This window comes from Muscardinus avellanarius (assembly GCF_963383645.1).
Source record: "Muscardinus avellanarius genome assembly, chromosome: 17".
Lineage (NCBI taxonomy): Eukaryota > Metazoa > Chordata > Mammalia > Rodentia > Gliridae > Muscardinus > Muscardinus avellanarius.
This window is the reverse complement of record NC_137803.1, coordinates 20,460,695-20,482,836: the sequence shown is the minus strand read 5'-3', so window position 1 is coordinate 20,482,836 and position 22,142 is coordinate 20,460,695. Positions and strand designations below refer to the sequence as shown.

At 40.9% G+C, this 22,142-nt stretch overlaps 1 protein-coding gene across 12 annotated transcripts in view; it reads right to left on the bottom strand.

Annotated features, from left to right (window-relative positions):
- TCF4 (transcription factor 4) overlaps positions 1-22,142 on the bottom strand; it is a gene marked incomplete at both ends in the record, with an annotated part of 399,211 nt that overhangs the window by 5,516 nt on the left and 371,553 nt on the right. For all 12 annotated transcript variants that reach the window (XM_080714516.1, XM_080714520.1, XM_080714523.1 and 9 more), the window contains one exon: positions 2,155-2,290. In XM_080714516.1, coding sequence (XP_080570642.1) covers positions 2,155-2,290 — 136 coding nt within the window. The remainder of the gene's footprint in view (positions 1-2,154; positions 2,291-22,142) is intronic.

Sequence of the window (22,142 nt, the reverse complement as noted above, 5' to 3'; positions counted from 1 at the left end):
AATTGCAATGAAAATCATAATCATGAAAATCACACACCTCAATGTTCTGATTAAGAACCCAAGTAAATATCAGCTATTATATTGAGTTTCTTCCATATGCAATGATTTAATAGAAAAATGTCCTTAAAATATAATTCCCAGGGAGTACGCTAAATATGTGCAGTCAAGACTTCAATAGATACCCTAATGATACTCCGAAATTAGGCATCTCTTCTCCTAGAGGAGTAATCAGCATTTAAAAGTGGTACATATGGAAGTCTGTTCATTGCTCATGGAAGAAATTTCTAGTTTTATCACTGCTCAACTTTCCAAGATCTCACTACATTGAAAAACATGACCTTAATGTAATTCATTTTCCAGGTAGATGCCTATCAAGTATTTCCTTCTATTTGTAATCTGTGTATCCCCAAGTCTTGTCTCTCAAAATTTGGACCATGGGCCAGGAGCATCCTTTTCAACTGAAGACCATTAGAAAGGCCAAATCCCAGAACCACTGAATCAGAACCAGCATTTTAATGTGATTCTTGGGTCAGCCTTACTATGTGAGTTAGTTTGGAGGCACAGATCAAGGACAAAGGGCAAACCCAAAGGCTTATTAAAAGTGAGGTCTGCCAGATTATTACTGCTCAGATAGATAAAAGTGGACAGCCATACCCATACCCATACCCATAAGTAGCACTGTCCATAAGTGGACAGCCATACCCATAAGTAGCACTTAGCTGTCTGTAACGGTTAACAGTCAAAAAGACACCTAGATGCCGGGCGTGGTGGATGCTTGTAATCCCTGCGCTTGGGATGCTGAGACAGATAGGAGGATCACGCAGGTTCAAAGCCAGCCTCGCTGGCTTAAGAGACCCTGTTTCCAAATAAAAATATAAAATAGGTCTGGGAGTGTAGCCTGGAGGTAGAAGGGTTTCCAGGAACCCCAGTACTACCAGAAAAAATAAAAAGACACCTAGATGTATTATGTATTTCTGAGGGCATGCTGCTGTGCTTATTTTAAACAAGAAGGGAATGAGAAAATGATATTTAAGTGACGAATAGTCAGCTGGCCAGCAAGTAGTCCAGGGAGCCTACACCCAGGTCTTGCCTGTGACATTCTGGGGAAATTAGCAAGCCTGTTGGCATGGCTCTGAGGCACCATGACAGGGCAAGATGAGTGGAGAGCAAACGCCAATCAATCGAGTGCCTTTTTCTTCCTTTCTTTCTTTCTTTCTTTCTTTCTTTCTTTCTTTCTTTCTTTCTTTCTTTTTTTGTGGTACTGAGGATGTAACTGGAGCCTTCTACCTCTGGGCTATACTCTCAGAGCTATTTTATATTTTATTTGAAAACAGGGCCTCATTAAGTTGCTGAGAGCCTCACTAAGTAGCTGAAGCTGGCTTCAGACCTGCACAATCCTCCTGTCTCAGCCTCCCATGTACTGACATTACAAGCGTGAGCCACCGCACCCGGCTGAGTTTCATTTATTAATTTTTTTTCAGCCAGGCATGGTGGTGCAGGCTTGTAATCCCAGTACTTAGGAGGCTGAGATCAGGAGGATCGCAGGTTCACGGCCAGCCTCAGCTACTTGGTGAGGCCCTCCACGACTTAATGAAACCCTGTTTCAAAATAAGGAATAAAATAGGGCTGGAGGTGTGGCTCAGAGATAGAATGCCTCTGGGTTCAGACCCAGTACTGCAAACTAACTAAATAAATAAAAGATAAAAAAATATTGGTGCACTGCAATGCCAAGTTCTCCTTTTTTTTTTTTTAATGTACCTATATTTCTTTCTGTCTTCTACAACAAAACCAACTTTCCTTTCTTCCCATTCATTTGGAAATATCATTTTCAGGCCCTAACTAACCTCATTAGAGGACCTGAGTGGAGTCAAATGTGGAAATCACTGAAATAAAATTTCCTCTCATCAGTCTGTTGTGTCATTCCCTGCTGCAATGGGACCAGGATTCCAAAGGATGTTTGAGGCAAACAGCAACCGATAAAACACAATTAGCAGGCTAGGTTCTCACTCCTTCCCCATTTGTGTACCATTTCTCTTCCAAATTTGATTCTGCCCTTTGGCTTCCTGAGCGCCGACCGCCAAGGGCCCTTGGCATCAAAACCGTGTCTCCTGCTGTTTATGTGAGGTCAGAAATGCCCTTCTGGGGCCCACTCACCTCTGTAAGGGTCCTGGGGTGGGTTCAAGTCAGGGGAAGTTGCGGACTGGACAGGAAGCTGTGGGACTGGAACTTGGTTTGGCAGAAGAGAATGGCTGCCCCTCAGAGCCACGCCATCTTCGCGATGAGCCCCAACCTGCAAAGAGGAGAGGAACCACGATGATCAGTGAAGGTGGGAGGCCCAGTAGCCATGACCAGGGGCGGCAAGGACAGTAGGCAAGAGGGCCAGCCTTTGAAAATCAATGCTCCCACAAGCGTTTCACTAGAGGGCGCTGGAGGATTACACATAAACCCACGCAGCTCTGCAAAAACACTTAACACTCAGTGAGATCCCGCTCTGTACATCCAGTGACAGATATGGCCGAGTAGCTCAGGCAGGTAAAACGTCAAATTGTCTCCCAGGGTGCTGCAGTGGAGCGCGCTGATTCGTACCCATCTGTCTTCTATCATGTCCGCCAACAGATCTGACAATTATCTTAATGCCCATATGCTTAATTGTGGGCTTTCTCAATTCCCCCATTGCTATCGGAAATCCTACAGGAATTTCAATTTGGCATTCGACTTTCATTTCAGGGGATAAGATTCTCAGGCCTGCCATTTTTTTTTTTTCCATAATGCCAGCTAAGCCTCTGACAGCGGAAGCTACAGCAGTATGGGACGTCGCCCCTGCTCGGTACAAATATAATAAAATGTCACCTGGCTTTCCAAAACTGGCAGCCCATTCCAAATTAATGTTTACTGTATTTCATCAGCTGCTGAGTTCCAAATCCAAAGGGGGACCATTTCTGCCAATGCCACCACACCGGAAAATGTACCAATAAAGGTTTTATTAAACACACCAGTAATGCCATGATTGCCATGCAAAGATGTTTGGACATTTTTCCACCCCCCCACTACTCTGTTCCTAGAAAGACACCATATTGTAAATACTCTTTGTGCTTCCAAGAATAAAATTATAGAGTACAGCATGATTACTTGATTTGAAAAAAAAATACTGCTGAGCTTTTTATTAACTACTACTACTACCCCACTCTGGGGTCCAGAGTCATTGAACCTGTGGCACGGAGACAACAATTGCTGCCTTTATAACATATGCCTGGAAGCAAACCCATTAAGCATTTGTACGCTAAGAGGACTGCCTCTGCGTTTGCAAGTCGTTTTTATCTTAGCCTATTGTGAAGTGAGCATTTACGCCAGACGGTAGGTCTGATACTAAGAAATATTTGCGCAGGAAATGTATACAGATCTGGGAGTCTGGTGCTATTGGCCTGCGTCGCAACACAGACTTTCTGAATGGTGGTTGTTTAGCTTCTCTGTGGCTGCTTCAAATGTACTGAGACCCTGATTATCTCCCAAAGCAGCCTGTTTCATTTTTAACCACAAATTGGCCTCTTGGTAGATTCCACTCACTGGCCCGGAGTTTCAATTCTGGAGTTCTACGGAGGGAGTGCAAACGCTTTGTAGCTGTTCTCTGAGGCCACACCGCGTCTCGCTTTCCTCTGGGGCTGCGGTCAGCTCTCTTATGGGCAGATCTTCTGCGCCCCACCACGCTTCACCATGTCTCACTCACTCACTCCAGACATTTATGTTTACCCCCGAACCAAAGAGGGAGAGTCATCTATTACATTCAGGTTTTGGTTCAATATTTGTTATACTTGTACATTTAGATATTTGTTATACTTGTACATTTAGAAGGCTGATTCAATGGATGATAATCCTTTTTGTCTAATATCTCAACTTGTAAGCATGAATTTTAGAGGCCTTGATTGAGGAGTGATAGCTCTTCATATCTGTCAATCAGTGTGAACCTAAATAATTACTTTAGTGATAATTCATTTCAATTGGTATTCAATAGAGTGTGTGTGGTACTGGGGATGGAATCCAGGGGCCTTCTACTTCCAGGCTACATCCTCAGCCCTATTTTTTATTCTTTCTTTTGTTTTTTATTTTTTATTTATTTATTTATTTATTTATTTTATTTTTACTTTTTTAAACTTTTTTTTATTTTTTATTTATTTATTTATTTTTTTGGTGGTACTGGGGTTCCTGGAAGCCCTTCTACCTCCGGGCTACACTCCTAGACCTATTTTTATATTTTTATTTGGAAACAGGGTCTCTTACGCCAGCGCGTCTGGCTTCGAAACTGCGCGATCCTCCTGTCTCTGCCTCCCAAGCTCGGGGATTACAAGCTTGCGCCACCACGCCTGGCTTTATTCTTTATTTTGAGACAGGATCTCACTGAGTTGCAAAGGGTCTCACTAAGTAGCTGAGGCTGTCCGTGAACCAGGATCCTCCTGTCTCAGCCTCCCAAATGCTGAAATTACAAGCTTGTGCCACCACACCCAGCTTCCTCAATGGATTTAATTAAAAATTTCTGCGAAGGATGATTCCAAGTTGAAATCATTGAAGGTAACCACTGACTTGAGCTTAGTAAAGATGTCCGCACTTCCTATTTCAGAATCATTCTATGGATGCTCTCAAGCTTTCTTTGTAGGCCTCTGTGTTGTAATTTAAGGTCAATATATTATCTTTCACTTAACATGCATCATTTTTATCTTAAAAATTTCCCTTCCATATCACATTTAGTAGTCTAGTTCTCACAAGAGAAGAAAAGAATTATCTTTTTATTATTTTATTTTACTTGGTATCAGCTGATTATGAAAATTAGTTAGCTGAGTGCAAAGAGCACATTAATGAGAGCCCACGATGTCTAGATTCTCACTTAAACTGGTCTCTTTATTAGTTGCAACATCATCGCAAGTTGCTCAAATGCAAAGTAAAGAAAATAGCACTGAAAGTTATAGAGAATAAGTCCCAAGTTTCTAATAAAGAGCACCAATATTACAAATAGTGCTATGTGTTTCACCGCAGTATATTTGCATTATTATCTGAAACTAATAACCCACAAAGCTCAAGAACTCTCAAAACTCAAGCTTTCTTCACTTACGGACATCCTTCTTCTCACTGGCTCTATTTTCTTCACATTTGTTTGATTTTAAATCTTTCTCCTTGGACAATGGCAGTATAACCTTAAATATTATAAATATTTTTGGAAGTACAGTTGTTCCAATGACATTTTTTGCTTGTATTTTAAGCATATGTGGTACCTAGTTTGTCTATTTTCTGTGGATTGTCTTAGATATGTTCAAAAACGATCAGTACTCTTCCATAAAGGAAGTCGGAGTCAACATGTTAAGGCCTTGCTGGCAACTGTGGGTAGGTAGGTATTGCAGGCCCCGGGAATGGCTGCTGATTGGTTCACACCCATGTAGTAATTGAGCTGGATACTCCAAGATCAAATCCACTGCCCGTGACTGTAGAATACCATCCTAATTTGAAGAGTTAGCATTGTGTTGCATCTTTCCTTGGCCACAGACAGCACATTCTGATTCTATTAATCTATCTTTTAGAGACATTAGTTCTGTTCACAGAAAAGCCATATATGAAAGATGGATGGTCAGCCCAAATCCATCACTAGAATAAAGCAGAGATAGATGGAGGAACTGATACCACCATTTATTTATACATGGGTTAGGGATTTATCTACTTTTCCTATAATAAATATATACTAATGTAACTAGGAAATAGCAGATTCGACCTACAAATCGGTTCTAAGTATGATGTATGGTATCTATCTTTAGAAAATTTTACTTCATTAAAGCTCCACTTTTATAAACACTTTATGTACTTAACAATATAGTTAAAAGCCAGCTTATAAAAGCAGTTAAGTAATACTGATTGTAAATGTTTTTGCAATATTTATGAATAGAGTTCTCTCATAGTCACATATAATGCACTTTTAGATATAATTATGCGAAACGGTATATTATGTTGAAAGTTACAAGCAGCCGGGCGTGGTGGCGCACGCTTGTAATCCCCGCGCTTGGGAGGCAGAGACAGGAGGATCGCGCAGGTTCGAAGCCAGCCGCGCGCGCTGGCTTAGGAGACCCTGTTTCCAAATAAAAATGTAAAAATAGGTCTGGGAGTGTAGCCCGGAGGTAGAAGGGCTTCCAGGAACCCCAGTACCACCAAAAAAAAAAATAAAAAAGTTACAAGCAAAGTTTAAAATCATTCAATAGTTATGAATCGACTGATCAGAAAGTTCATGTATCAATTCAATGAACACTGAATAGTCTAGTCCATGCTGGCCAGCTTTTGAAATACTGAGAAGAGAGTGGCAAATAACTCAGCTGTGGTCCTCTTTCTGTAGAGCTTACAACGATCCTTTGTGGGATGTTGTGTACCAATCCATTTAGTGTGGCAGTAGTAATATTAAGGAACAGAGACCTACTCAAGCTTGTTCAGGTAAAAGGACACTTATCATAAAGGTTTCTGGGCCTTGGGCTTTGCACCCAGAGAGTTCTGGGTACTCAGCCCAGTCCTTGCCTCTTCTGGGCTATTTGGCTTCTCTCCTACTTCTCTCTGATTCTACCCTCCTGACCACAGCCTGGACTCTTCCATCATTGTGTCTGTTGGTTTGTTCTTTTTAGTGCTATACCTTCCACTAACTCTCTCTCTGTCTTAACATTTCTAAATTCTCAATGCTAAGATCATCTGATGGCTAGCTCATCACTTTGAAGCAGACATGTGTCAATAAGCCACCTTGGGATCAGGTGTTTTTGTGGCCCAACTGAGCTAAAAAAGGACAAGAAGATGAGGTCCTGCAGCCCAGACACGGCATCTTGGCCTGTTCCTCCTGCAGACCCGGTAAATCATGGCTGGTTCATGCATATGCAAATATCTATGCAAATATCTAAATGAAAGTGTTCTGATACACTTACATCTGTATCCATTTATCCTTGTCAATGATTAAAAACCTTCAGATGTGCGTCACTTCTTTTTATGTGTTTATGTGTGTGGTGCTAGGGATTGGACCAGGGGAATTCTATTTCCAAGCTATATCCCCAGCCCTATTTTTTATTCTTTATTTTGAAATGGGGTCTCACTAAGTAGCAGAGGGCCTTAATATGTAGCTGAGGCTGGCTGAGAGCCTGTGATCTTCCTGTCTCAGCATCCCAAGTACTGGGATTATAAGTATGCACCACCACACCCAGCTGCATTACCTCTTCTGAGGCACATATGTACCATATAATTGTAAATAATTATACTTTCTGAAGAAAGGATTGACATATTATAGGAACACTTTCAATTCATAGAACATGAACTTCAAGAGGCTGGAGGGATTTGGAGACCAGTTAGGTTAAACTCTTCATTTTACAGAGAAGAAGCTAAAGTTGAACATGGTCAAGAGACTTAACCAATATCTAGGTAGAGAACTAAAACAAGTCTTGTGTGTGTGTGTCTGTGGTACCAGGAATTGAACCTTCTATCTCTGAGTTACATCTCAAGCCCTTTTTAAGTTTTTGTTTGGAAACAGGTCTTGCTAAGTTTCTGAGACTGGCCTCGAACCTGTGATCATCCTGTTTCAGCCTCACACTCCTGGGATTACAGGAGTGTGCTATCACACCCAGATAAAACAGATCTTAAACTCAGAAAAATTTTAACATTGAACAAATAAATTGGGAATATGAATATATATGGGGGAGGGAAATGGAGTTAAGGGCAAAAGGAGTTAACTTTCTGGAGTTTCGTTTCAAAGCACTGTGGTGTACACACATACACCTATATTCAAAAATCCTACATGCATACATACACAAATACATATCTAGATATGACATTCATTTTGGTTTTCCTTATCATAGGGAAAAAAATCATAGTTTACCGACTCACGCCAAGGCCAAGCTGTCTAACTAAATTACAAAATTTAATATCTACTATGACTCCTCCAACATAAACAGATTTAAAAGACATGCAATTTCAAATTAGGTGGCGGTTGGCCAGGCTGTTTTTATACATAGAGCATCTTGGTAAATATCCTTGTCCTTATCCTCAAGCTAACAACAAACAGCACAGACAAAAAAGACATTCAATGCTTTTACTCTCTTTGTTTCTAGGGAGCATTGTGCAAGTAATTATTCTGTTGTATTTAAGAGGCCTATTTCATGGATGGGAAAATGTATTAAATTTCATTTGGCAGTTATTCAATCCTAGTTAATGTTATCTCCAGAGATAACTGCTTCAAAACAGGCTTTCAGACCCCAGTTACTTCTATTCTACCATAATCCTTCTAAGAGTGTAGGACAGGAACTTGGGGTGACTTGTCATCAATTTCTGGACCCAAGTGATAATGACACAAAACCAGATAGGCTATTAGAAACATATTGACATATTATGGCATTGGCACAAAAGTTTCCTTTTGACACAGGTGGGGTTTTTTGTTTGTTTTTTTAGAGAGAAGGAAAATAACAAGAAAAATGGGACAAAGAAAAAAGTCCTGACAACTTTGACTTCTCTCTGTTGTTTTAAGAAAAAATCTTGATGGGCTTTCACTGTAATTAGAACCTATAGACACAGCAAATAGTTTTGGTGTTGAACAGTAACAAAATATCAATTATACATGACAGTGGTAACTATTAGATTTCAGTTTCAATTACCTTGCCAGATCTCTGTCCTATTAGAGGAAAGCAAATTTATCTCCTCACATGTGCAAAAGACCATTCTGTCCAACAGGGTACCTTTGAAGGCAGGGTAACACAAATGGCCATGCAACGGCAGCAGGAGATTGATACTGTCAGCAATAAGAGGCACCGAAACTCATGGAAAACCAGACCTAACTCTCTCAAAACCAACCCCCGCGGGAGAAAGTCCTAACATCTGGGACATTTCTTCAACCACAAATATCATTTCCGTAGTCCTCAGCTTAAAAGATTATCAGACTATTTTTTTATTATTCATGTGAATAAACATTTAAAGGACTTTTCGTTGATGTCAGATCTGGATTCAATTCTTTTGTTTGGATTTTGATTTAATTCTTAAAATGTTCATTGGGAGAAGATTTCATAAGTGTCATGAGAACACCTACTTTTTTTGTTTTTTTTTCTGGAAATCTCAGTTTCCCTTATGTGCTGTCTGAAATTTAAGGTGATTCCTTGTTGTGCAATTCTTGAAAATTCAGTGAATGCTTATTCTCCAGATAACAAAAATCACTTTCAAGATCATTTTATTTATTTATTTTTTTTGCAGTAGTGGGCATGGAACCCAGGCGAATTCTACCTCCGAGCTACACCCCCATCCCCAGCCCTACTATTTTTTCTATTTTTTTAGTCTTTTTTTTTTTTTTTTGAAACAGGGTCTCACTGAGTTACAAAGGGCCTTGCTAAGTTGTTGAGGCTGTCTGCGAACCACAATCCTCTGGTCTCTGTCTCTCAAATGCTGGGATTACAAGCATGAGCCACTACGCCTGTCCTACAAGATAATTTAATATGATTGAAATGATTCTGACCTGGGTAGAGATTATGTCATGTGATCAGCAAGGTCAATACTCCCCTGGGCTGTCCACCAAAATGGTTACAATGAGTGATTCTGTGATATGGTTCAAGAGATGCAAATAGGTATAAGCTGAATTCAGTTTGCCTTTCTTTTTCTCACTCATAAATGCCATCCATTAAAATGGTTTCATTTCTCTCTTCTGTATCTCCATCTCACCCCCACTCCACCCATAATTCTCAAAATCACTTTCCTACAGTGGAAACCAAAACCAGATGCAGCCCACCAACTGGGGACCATTGAGGGAGGGGCCCACTGCGCCCCTTCCTACTCCAGGTGGTAGGCCAGTTGTACGGAACTAAGGCTAATCCACCCATAACCAGCTACACCATGAAGTACAGAGATTATAGTGAAATCTTCAATTGCATGCAAACAGCCTCCTCTTCCTCCTCCTGCTCCTCCTGTTCCCCCTCCTCCTCCCCCCCTCCTCCTCTTCTCTTTCTCCTTCTCCTTCTCCTTCTTCTCCTTCTCTTTCTCCATCTCCTTCCGTACTGGAGATGGAGCCCATGGGGGCACTGTACCTCTGAGTTACACCCTTAGCCCTATTTTTTTATTCTTTATTTTGAAACAGGGTCTCACTGAGTTGCAAAGGGCCTCACTCAGTAGCTGAGGCTGGATGTCCACTGTGATCCTCCCGTCTCAGCCTCTCAAGTACTGGGCTTACAAGTGTGCACCACCACGCCCGGCAAACAGCTGGTTTGGAGCAATGGAAAAGTCAGGTGAACACTGGATGTATACTTGGAGTTTTGAATCCCCGAGTGTATCACATCCATGTCAGTTGCAATGTTGCTAGAGGCTTCCACAGGAATGACTGTAGCCAACATAGGTCGTTCATCAGTAGGGATTTGCCTTGGCTTTTATTTTTGAAATGCTTTTCTTATTATCCATGTAACATATACAGTATATACTTTATAGAACATATATAGTATATATGTACTATACTACATATGTACATGTGTGCATATGCTACATATAGTATATATAGTATATGTTATATATAGTATATATGTTATATATAGTATATATGTAGTATACATATAATATGTAATATGTAATATACATATAATATGTAATATGTAATATACATATATATAGTGTTACATATATAGTGTTACTATATCTATATAGTATATCCACATATGCTTCTTGTGACATATTTGGAAAGGTCTGGGCACAGTGGTACAGGACTGTAATCCCAGTACTAGGGAGGCTCAGGCAGGAGGATCACAAGTTTGAGGTCAGTCTCGGCAACTAAGCAAGAACCCACTTCTAAATAAAAAATAAAAGAGGCTGAGGGTATGGCTCGGAGGAAGAATGTCCTTGGGCTCAATCCCTAGGAAACGAATGAAATATTTCTCCCCTATCACTTTCTATATCCTCACTCTCAGGATGCTAACATTCTCCCCATCACTCGGTCCACTTCGCGTGAAAGTTCCAGTGTGGCTCTTCATTGTTCTATGGATCAAGTCTAAGATCTCTGTCAGGTGCTGCTGTGTTCTTCACCTGGATACCCTGGGACCGGGTCCAGTCTCCTCCTAGTTTAAAGCTGCTCAGCCCAAGTCTTTGGCTACCTACTCCCTGCACGTGCTGGGCTCACACTCACATCACCAGGCCTTAAGCAAAGGCCTCCCTGCTCTCTCAGGGCTCCTGTCATGACTCACTGAGCACTTCTCTTTTTGATTAGTTCCTAGTTCCCCCCACCCTTCAAGGTTGCGTTGGTTTCCAAAGCTCTGTACTTTCTTCACGCCCTGCTGGACCTGTAGAGGGATCCTCCCAATTTATTTCAGACACCACCTTCAAAATATATTCAAGAGCAACATTCAAAAGCACAGGACATAAACTCCAATGGTTTTGTTTGCTGCTCTTCATAAAACCTCTATTTGCCGTGGGTTGTGAGTGTCCCCAGGCAGAGCCCGGCTGTAGGTCGTCCTACAGCCCTGTAATATGACAATGTGCCAAACGATGCTCCCCAAATAGACTTGATGATACGCACACTCTGCGAGACCACGTCTGACACGTAAAACCTTTATAGTGTTAAATACACATTTAGCATGTTCCTATCAATAATTTATTTATGGCACTGGAGATTGAACTCCGGGGCATTCAACCTCTGAGCTACACCCCTCAGGCCTTTTTATATTTATTTTGAAACAGGGTCTAAGGTGCTGAGGGTTTTGCTAAGTTGCTTCGGCTGGTCCTGATGGCTTTAGTTTTGATCTAGATTACTTAAGCACATGTCTAAAAAATATACTACTAATTAAATAAAAACCTAAAATCTAAACAAACATTTTGACTTTTTTTCTGTGGTAGTAGTGACTGAACCAAGGGACATTCTACCTCTGAGCTACACTCCCTGCCCTACTGTATTTTTTATTTGAAACAGGATATCACTAAGTTCCTGAAGGCCTTGCTAAATTGCTGAGGCTGGCTGCAAACCTCCAATCCTCTTGTTTCACAAGAACTGGGACGACAAGTGCGCGCCACCACTCGTGGCTAACATTTCTACTTTTAGAGCAACACGCAACATTATTTAGATATTGTGCTTGAGGATGAAGCAAGCAGCTAAGGACTGTGTATTAACACGTGTCTTCGAATTGTCATACTACATATTTCTGACAAAGAGCAGGTATTTGGAGGGCCCTTTATAAACCCCAACAGCTCAGGCTACAAAGCGAACGATGCAGGGCGTTTTGGACACAAATGGTACCTCGCTGTATGCGCATATTATTGGCCCAAATGATTCACTCTTATTTAACTGCATTGAAGTCTTTCATCTCCCAGCTATACCATAATAGTTTCCATATGACCAGTGGCTCTGCTATAAATAAGATCAAAAGCAAAAGACAGGATTTAATAAAAGAAAATAACTTTAAGACTAGCATTGAGTCAGGGGGGGGAAAAACCCAATATCTAACCCTTCCACTTTTTTTTTTTTTTTGGCAGCTAAAGCATCACAAAATGCTAAGAGATTTCCCCCAATATCCAGAGTAAAATCATTTTCAAGCAACAGGCGTAAGCAACACTCATTTTCATACGCCTTCGAGTGGCAATAATGGAGAAGGCAGCCAGGGGAGGAAGGGCAGATGTCTCCTTCCCAGTCAGGCTGGGGAGCAGGGCACGGAGCAAACAGCTAGCTCCCCATTCTAAAGACTGCCCCGGGAGGAAGGAATGGCGCGCGTCCATTCATTCCTCTGCCCTTTCCTGTTCTAGTTCATGGAGACAGACTCTTTGGTAAACCAGAGCTTCTCAGAGGATCATAACATTGCTCAACTCCAGTACATGTGTTCTGAGAAAGGAAGTTTTTTTTGGCAAGGCCTTGACTACCTATGAAGAGCCAACTTCCCAAACAAAATTTCTTCTAGTTCTTAAAAAAAAAATAAAAAAATTACAATGTTAATCTCTATTCCCGACTGGATAAACAGCTGTTAATAACCTCTCTGGCTCCCCTGGGGGGAGAGGAGGCTTGGTTCCTTTCATCTTCGGACTGGTGGATACCTGCCATGCGCTGCAGTTTAGCGATTTCCCATCTTCCTGTTTTGCTTTTTTGCAAAACTGCTTCAGTATGGGGTCCTGCCCAAGCTAGGTTTCCTTTCTCCCTTCTCTGAGACTGGATCCCCCCCAAACTCAGAAGACCTAGTCAGTTACGGTACTACTCATGTAAAATATTAGTCCTTTTATGCTTGGCCTATTTAAACAGGAAATTCAAGCACTTATAATCTCTGAGAGAGAGCAGCGCCTTGGACCCAAGTATCCGAAAGCCCAGTGAGGGAAACGATCATTTTGGTTTGTTTCATAGCGAGCTAATCGTTCCCTTAAACGCTGGCTCTGTTAAAAAAAAAAAAAAAAAAAAAAAAAAAAAAAAAAAAAAAACTCCATTTCTAATTGTATTGCTAACGCGATTACTCACGTAGACCTGTTTGTGTCCTGAACAAAGAAGCAAGCCAAAACACTAATAGGAAGGACCCCCTTAGAAGATCGGGGAGCCTGCAAACCCCTTCGTTCTTTCTCACTTGTTCTCAGACACCTGCCTCAATAGTGACCTCAGTTCTGCATCCCAAGACTCAGACGTTTTGCAAAACAGCTTTTTAAACAAAAACCCAGCTGTTTCCCATCTAGACTAGAAGGGGGAAATCTGGGCAGCTCACAGAAACATTACCCAGAGACTACCATTCTCCAATAACTTTCACACAGTTTCAGCTCCCCATAAGCCCTGTCCGGGTGCAGAAGCCGGGGAAGAGGCAATGAGAAATTAAAATGTGGAAAGTCCATGGCGTGGTTTTTGACAATATGTCCAATTAACTGCTTTTAAGTGAATGTGGCTATTGTGTCCGAACAATGCTTTCCCAAAGATGTCATTTTGCTAATACTGGACAGATCTTTTTGTTAAAATTGACTTTAAAGTCCTCAGATGATTTATGAATACAGAGGAAAGACAAAAAAAAAAAAAGCTGTAATCACGCACAACTGTGAGTGTTGACCAATTAAGTAGAACTTTCCAGTTAAGAAAACATAGAGTGTGCTATAGCTTTCAGTTTTTACTCTAAAAGCTGCTTTGCCCGAACTTTCCCTTAAAAAAATCTGTGAACCCATTTTACACTTGTTTTCAAAGCAACTAAGATACTTTTGATTTTTAAAAAAATTTACAGCCACAATGAAAGTTAAAATAACACAACCACCACGGAATTTGAAAAAAAGAAAAAAAAAAAAAAAAAAAAAAAAAAAACAGCCAAGGCCCGATCTTGGCTTTTAAATGGTGCCAAGTTGCACCAGTATTTTCTGTTTTGGTATGAATGACATAACTGGATTACTTCATGAGCTGCTACTTTAATTCCTAAGGGTGGAAAATTCCATGAGTTAATTTAATTTGGATGTAAAAAATATACATGAAAACTCGCTCTTCCTGTGGACTCCCCTGTGAAATGGTCGAGCCAATTGCCGGGGCTGCCGGGCTAGGAAGGAGGGGCTGGGCCGAGCTCTGGCCGCCAGCTGCACATTCTGCAGCACCAGGAGACTTCTCCTTACTTCTGTTTGAGCATAGAAGGGCCTTTCTTTTTCTATTATTCTTCTTTCCTAAAAATCAGGTTTATGCTATGGCTCAGAAAGAGCTCCTCTCTTGTCTCCGCTGAAATTCTTCCTCAACTCTTAAACAGGAGCCCAGGGGCACCTGCTCCAGGAAGCTTTTTCTGACCGTCTGAATCACTTTTTTGGTTGCTGCAGGATTCTACCTGGCTCGCCAGTTCAGCGCGTGCTTGTATTATCACCCTCCCAGATCAGAGGCCTGCAGATCAGAGACTGCTTGCACCTGTAAGCATCTCCCACAGCATGGGAAGCGAGCAGGCGCAGAACCAGTGGACACGAGCGTGTTTTCTGATGTATACGATGTGTGCCTATTTCCTTTAGAAAATCTGCTTTTGGGAGAAAGCAAGTAAATATTAAATTTTTTTTTTACAATGCACGGGGTGTGCCTAATTCATACTAAGGGTAGTTTAGTACTGTGCTCTTGCACCTAGTAGAAGTTCAATAACAAAAAATAAATGAATGAGTGGGCTATCCTCTTTTATTTAAGAAGAAAACCATGTAAGGATATGATACAGTTATCAGGCCTGTTCCATAATATACATACATATATATATATATGCCTACATACACATATGTATATATGTAATATGAGTGTGTGATATACAATATATATGATGCATATGTGTATGTGTGTATATGTGTGTATACGTGTGTGTATACATGTGTGTATACGTGTGTGTGTGTGGTGCAGGGAATTGAGCCCAGGTCTATTCTACCTCCGAGCTACCTCCCCAACCCTGTTTTTATTTTAAACCACAGTTTTGCTAAATTGCCCAGGCCAGCCTTGAACCTGCGATCTTCCTGTCTCAGCCTCCTTAGTACTAGGATTACAGGCGTATGCCACTGCACCTGCCTTGTTTTAAAATATTTTAAAGGTGGAGAAGACAAAAAGGTTTTCAACATTTATTTAAAGATGCTAAACACATACTTGAGGGAAATATAATTAGAGAACTAGGTTCTATTTGTCCTAGGAAGGCAGCGAGCAGGTTTTAAGTTAGAAGCCCAAAGCAGATCGAATGGCCTATTTTTTGTGATATCATAGGGCCTAAATTTGAATAAAAAAGGTGTGGGGGTAAAAGAAGGGGGTACACCTAATTGGGTCCCACTACAATGAGATCTGGAAGGCCAGCTGTCCTAACCACTTCTCTTAGGGATTGCTGAATTGAGTTAAAATGTCTCCCCGCTATTGCCGTATTCAAAATCTTTTGACTTTTTAAGTTAGTTCACATTATCACTTTGGAGTGAGTTTAAGGATTCTGAAGGTATCATGGCACCGATCTAGGGTTAAGGGCACATCTTCAAGTCTTTTAGAAACATCTTCTTAAAATAAAATAAGATACGGAGCCAGGCATGGTGACACACCCCTAGAATTCTAATACTTGGGAGGCTGAGACAGGAGGATCACAAGTTCCTGATTAGCCTCAGAATTTCTCAAGACCCTCTGCAACTTAGACTCTGTTTCAAAATAAAATATAAAATAGGGCTGGGGTGTACCTCGGAGGCGAAATGGCACTGGGTTCCATTCGCCAGAACCACTAAATAAATGAGCAAATAAAGCTATTGATATACGTAAAATGCTTTCAGTTGAGGTTGCCAATCTGCTCTCAGAAATCACTGAGAAGGCGGGGTGGACCTCTAGAGGTCTTAATTAAGAAAATTCTGATGATGTTGATACTGAAAAATGATGAGGATATTTAGGATCTTAAAATTAAGAGAATCCCATTCTATAGCAGGCTATTTCAAAACTGGTTGGAATATTGAGCCCTGAGAGCAGGAGACAGTGTTAACTGCAAAGAAAGTGGGTAGTAAGGAGCCTCAGGTCATATGCTCTCAGCCTTCCTCTAGGCAACTTATTTATTTATTTATTTTTTTGTGGTCCTGGGAATGGAACCCAGGAGAAGTCTACCTCCGAGCTAAACCCCCAACCCTATTTCTTATTATTTATTTTGAAACAGGGTCTCATTGAGTTGCAAGGAGCCTCACTAAGTAGCTAAGGCTGTCCTCGAACCAGGATCCTCCTGTCTCAGCCTCCCAAAAGCTGGGAATACAAGCGTGGGCCACCACGCCTGGCTTCTGGTCAATTTTTTAAAAATATTCTTATTAGTGTCTTTGATGTGGGATTTCATGGCATCCATCACATCTGCCAACCATAGAGGTGGCACCTTGTGTGAATGAACCAAGAAGACCTAAGATAGACCTCTGAACAAGAAGCAAATAGAGGGGTGCAAGAAGAAATTTAAATGGGTGGTGTCAAGCTTTGTACAAGGTTCAGTAAACAACGCACAAAGGTAGTTGAGATGTTGGCTTATGGACTTCAGCTGATTATAAGTTCAATATATGTCAGCAGGGTAATGAAGACATCAATAAAAGTAAGTCAGATTTTGTTAGGTGGCCTTGATGAAGAAAAAATGTATAGAGCGAGGGACATGGTATATCCACCCTGATAAATCCTTGAGTACTGTGTTCAGTTTGAGATTCTACACACAGATTGTGATTCCAGTGTCCTTGGGGTGTGAGGCGAGAGCAGATCCTTGATAAACTAGGAAGAATGCACCAAAAAATCATGTGGAGGAGCTCAACAATTTTTTTTAGGTCAAATACTTGGAGATACAGATGTTTAGATTGAAGAAACAAATACTAAATTGGCTATCTTTGAGTAACTGAGAGATTCCGAAGTGTTTCTTGGGTCAGATTTAGTGGCAACTACAACAGATAGAGAAAAAAAAGATGGTGTAGGAAGCACTTTTAGACTAGACACAGGAAAAAGTTTTAAGCATCAGATAAAAAATGAGCCTTGTGGGCATTTGGAGCCACTGGCCCTTGGAGAAGGGAGGCAAACAGGCTTTTCAACTGCCTGGCACGGGATTTCTATGCAATTTTGGGAGAGGTGACATCTAATGTCCTTAGAAATAACTATTTGAAATGGGTGTGGAGGCACATGCCTGGAAACCCAGTACTTGGGAGGCTGAGACAGGAGGACTGCAGGTTCTAGGATAGCCTCAGAAGTGTAGTGAGACTCTTAGCAACCTAGCAAAACCCTGTCTCAAAGCCAAAAATAAAAAGGGCTGGTGGTGTAGCTTGGAGGTAGAACACTCCCGGATTTAATCCCTAGTATAATAAAAACACAACAAACTGTGTGTTTGTGCATGTGATGCTGGGGATTGAACCCAAGGGTCTTCCACCTCTGTTCCATATCTCCAGTTTTATTTTATTTTTGTTTTGAAACACAATATAGATAAGCTGATGAGAGTCTCACTATTTACTGAGGTTGTCTTTGAAATTGGGATCCTTCTGTCTCAGCCTCCCAAGTACTGGAACTACAGGCTTGTACTACCATGCCTGGCTGCCTTGTTCTTTGGTGCGAGCTAATAAACAAACTAGCAATTTGTTTAAATATATTCGTCCTTTCCAAGGAGTCTGCAAACCTTCTGAGAGCAGAGACCAAGTCTTAGCATAGGGCCTGGCGCTTATAACCACTGCTAAATGTTTTGGAAATGAAAAAGTGGAAATTAAACAAGAAGGAACTGGGAACCACTCTGATTTTATATATTAATACTTTTAGCACTAAAATCCCACTATTGCTGATTCACCTGATGGGTAACTAGGAACACGGTACAGGATCAAGGGAAGACATGTTTAATTTGAGTTTTATTCTTATTCAGTTGAAAAGAAGTTATTTGAAAAGCTTCTTTCATGTCTCATCTGGGGATTGTGAATACCCAATGAATAGTGAACAGGATTAAGTTTGAAAGTTGATGTTTCAATAATTTATAGGAAATCGAAAAATCTAATATCAGGATTAACCATTAAGCTATCTGAGGTACTGAGGGGATTAGATCTGCCATTTTTGTTACTAACTAGGTTAGTGGCAAACCCCGTGGTTTTCTTATTTTCCCATATTCAGAGAGTCCTACCTTAATTCTATTAGAGAAATGGGTGGGTGACAGTGCGGTGGTGCATACTTGTAATCTCAGTACTTGGGAGGCTAAGACGACAGGAGGTTCACAGGTTCAGAGCCTGCCTCAATAATCTGCTGAGGCTTTCAGCAATTTGGCAAGACCCTGTTTCCAAAATAAAAAATAAAATAGGGCCGATGGTATAGCTAGGAGGTAGAATGACCTGGGGTAATACACACACACACACACACACACACACACACACACACACACACACGGTTATGATAAAAAAAAAGAACTTGATAACTAAAAGTTTATTGCCCCAAGGACCCCAGTAGAAAGAGTTCACAGCTTAGCACAAACATGTTGATTTAAGAAAGTGTTTAGACACTGTTGGTTTTACCCCACTGAAAGGAATGGAGCAGCTCTGAAAATGTGGCCATAAAATATCTGAAAACAACGTCTGCCACCCAACATTGATCAAGATTTGAGGAGCACCTACCACCTATAATTAGCTCTCAGAAGGTGTATTTATAACCTCTGGGGACCACTCATGGTAGTAAAAAAAAAAAAAAAAAAGAAAAAGAAAAAAGAAAGAAAGAAAAGAATGGAATTAGTGTATCTGAGCTTAAATCTAGCCGCATGCCTTGGGGGGAAGGGGGCTCTTTGCCAACACATCCATGGCCACCATGGTCATCCTCAGTCCTCGCTGGGTTCTCATGAGGACGGCCTGAGGCACTGTCAACAAGAGCACCTAGCAGGGAAGCTGGCAACTCCTCAGGCACTCGGAGAAGGTTAGGTCCTTTCCTTCCCTCTTGATTGATGATCTATTTACTGGGAGGGAGACAAAATGTAACGTGGTACTCAAGGAATTTACAACAGTCGGTAAAGCAAAAGTCATACCTATAAAAGAGGCCTAGTTATGCATAGCTGGGCAAGATAAGTATCTAGAAATGATGTGACTCATAGCGGCACAGGAGCGAAGCAGGACATGACTGCTGGGCAGGAGGAGCAAGGGCAGGCTGTCTGAAAGAGTACTGAGTCAGAACGTTGAGAATGAGTGGGAATTAGATGGACAGAAAGAAGCGGATAGAAGGCCAAGCCAGATAGAGTATACTGGGCAAATCCTGGTATTAATGCAGACTGGTCTTGTCGGAAACTTTCTGCCTACTGGAATAGCTGAATAAGGCTTTTGGTGAATGGCCATGGGCCATAAATGCTAGGCCAAGAAATTGGTCTTTATCTTACAGACAATGGAAAGCCGGTGAAGGTATTCGTGTAAGAAAACAAGAATTGCCCAAAACCAACATCTCGAAAGCTCTCACGGATACCACGCTTACTCCAGCAGTACGAGCTGTGCACTGTGAACAAGAAAAATCCCTTTCATTATAGTAGTACTTAGTAAATCACTGAAGACCTACTTCAGAACTCCAAGGAAAACATTTTGTGAATCAAAAGCTCAGGACAATATGTTAGCAATTAAATGAGATAACATAAGAGCTGAGGCAGAACCAGTTTTCCCCACCACGAATACAAGCTGCTACAGAGAGGCTTACATCATCTTCCAAGTGATCAAGCCATTTTGTTTTGATTTTCAGGAGGCGGGGCGGGAGGAAACCAGAAGAGGACGGAGGTCAAGAGGATTCAAAGCTGTCTATTCTTTAATCAGAAGGAATTATTAAGGAGAGTTAGAAAGGAGATTTGCTCAAAACAAAACCAGCCCTGAGATGAGTCTCGAGTTACCGCACCTTGCTTCCATCCCCAGACAACAAAGGAAGGTGTGCGGAGGGTGGGCCTCTTGCCCAGGCTTTCTGCCACATTTCCGGTGCATACCTCCCACTGCTACTTTATTTACTGCAGCTGGCCCAAGTTTTATAGCCTGTTTCATGTATTAAAATTCAAATGTGGAAAACATTACCAGTATCCTCCTTGGATATGTTTTGTTGTTGTTGTTGTTGTTTTGGGGGGGGGTGGGCTTTTTTTGGTTTTGTTTTTATTTCCCTTTAAACTTTCTTTTTATTGTGAAATGCGTCGACTGGTCAAAGCCTAACTTTAGACTGACTACATTCAAAAACTATTTTCTTTGTTCTGAGGTTCTTGTAACATCCATACCAGTTTGCATGAGGGAAGATATGCCAATCATATTTTTCCTTTTTTTTTTTTTTAATCCCCTATGCATCTTAGTGTTTTAGGCCAACGGGCTCTGGTTCTGTGAACAAGCTAAATGAGGTTTCAGAAAGAAAGGAGACAGCGCACAAGACCCTATCTGGGTCAGATGGAAGCAGGTTGCCGACATGTATATCTCCCTAGTTCTGCTAAGATCTGCCTGGCTTCTGGGGTTGTCTCCAGAATATGAAGTGTCTTTAGAAAACCCAAAGAAATGTTTGCTCATCAGGAAAAATGGCAGCTTTACCATTTCTCTCTATTTTTTTTTTCATTTCCAAAATCAAATCAAAAAAGTAAGCTGGGTGTGATGGTGTACACTTGTAATCCCAGTACTTGGGAGGCTGAGACAGGAGGATCACAGGTTTGAGACCAGCCTCAGCAAATAAATAAGTAAACAGATAAACCAAACAAGGCTGGAGTGTAGCTCAGAGGTATGATGAAATGCCCCTGGGTTCAATCCCCAGCACCACCCCCAATCAAAGAGTTGCCTGAGTCATGTTGGGCCAATAATTTCTCTTTTTCAATTGTTCTGTTCTATTCCCCTCTTTTCTCTTCCAAGGGGATCAATTCAACTTCCCATCTCTAAAAATAATTCTCAGTTTTCTTTCCCATCCCATTGCTGAATCAGATTCAAAGACGAGGCAATTCAAAGGTCAGATGGTTCCAAAAAAGCATCTATGTATAGCGTAATATGCTAAAGAACCACTTAACCTACATCTGGTATTTAGGAACAAACTTTACATATTTATGGAAAAGACAGACTCTGAAGCAATGCCCTGGGTGATGCTGTATCCGGCTAACATATGCAAAACGAACACAGCTACAGAAATTAAACTATTTTTCTCTTGATTGAGAGCAGATATACAGAAATGGTTATAAGTCACAGATCTGGCTTTTAATAAACCCAGATTTCTTAATTAAAAGCAGTATTGTTTAAACACTGTAGTTAGAAAGAAAAGAGCTGTACAAACGAAACTCTCATATTCTATGCGTCCCAAGTGTATTTAACACATTACCTGAGGCCAAGCTAAATTAAAATCTAGACTTTCCCTTTGTAAACTCTTAGCGACTGGCACGAACAGACAAACAGATTTTACTCGGTGATGAATTTTTAGGGCAGAGGTCAAGGAAGAGAGAAAGAAAGAAAGAAAGAAAGAAAGAAAGAAAGAAAGAAAGAAAGAAAGAAAGAAAGAAAGATCGATCTAGCTTTGGCATTCAAAAATATCTTTCCACATTTTGAAGTGAGTTCATTGTTTCTATTTATAAACCAGTATTTTTGGTTTCAATTAGTTGCAGGTTTCAATACTGCACTGTTCAGGATGGTACGCTTAATCTTAGTTTTTTATTAAGAAAAATAGAAAAGCATCAGAAGAATACAATTGAGCAAGAACTTGAAGAACCTCATAATCTGTACTTATTTTGCATTTCTTTTTCTGAAATTATCTTTAAAGGAGAGATGCA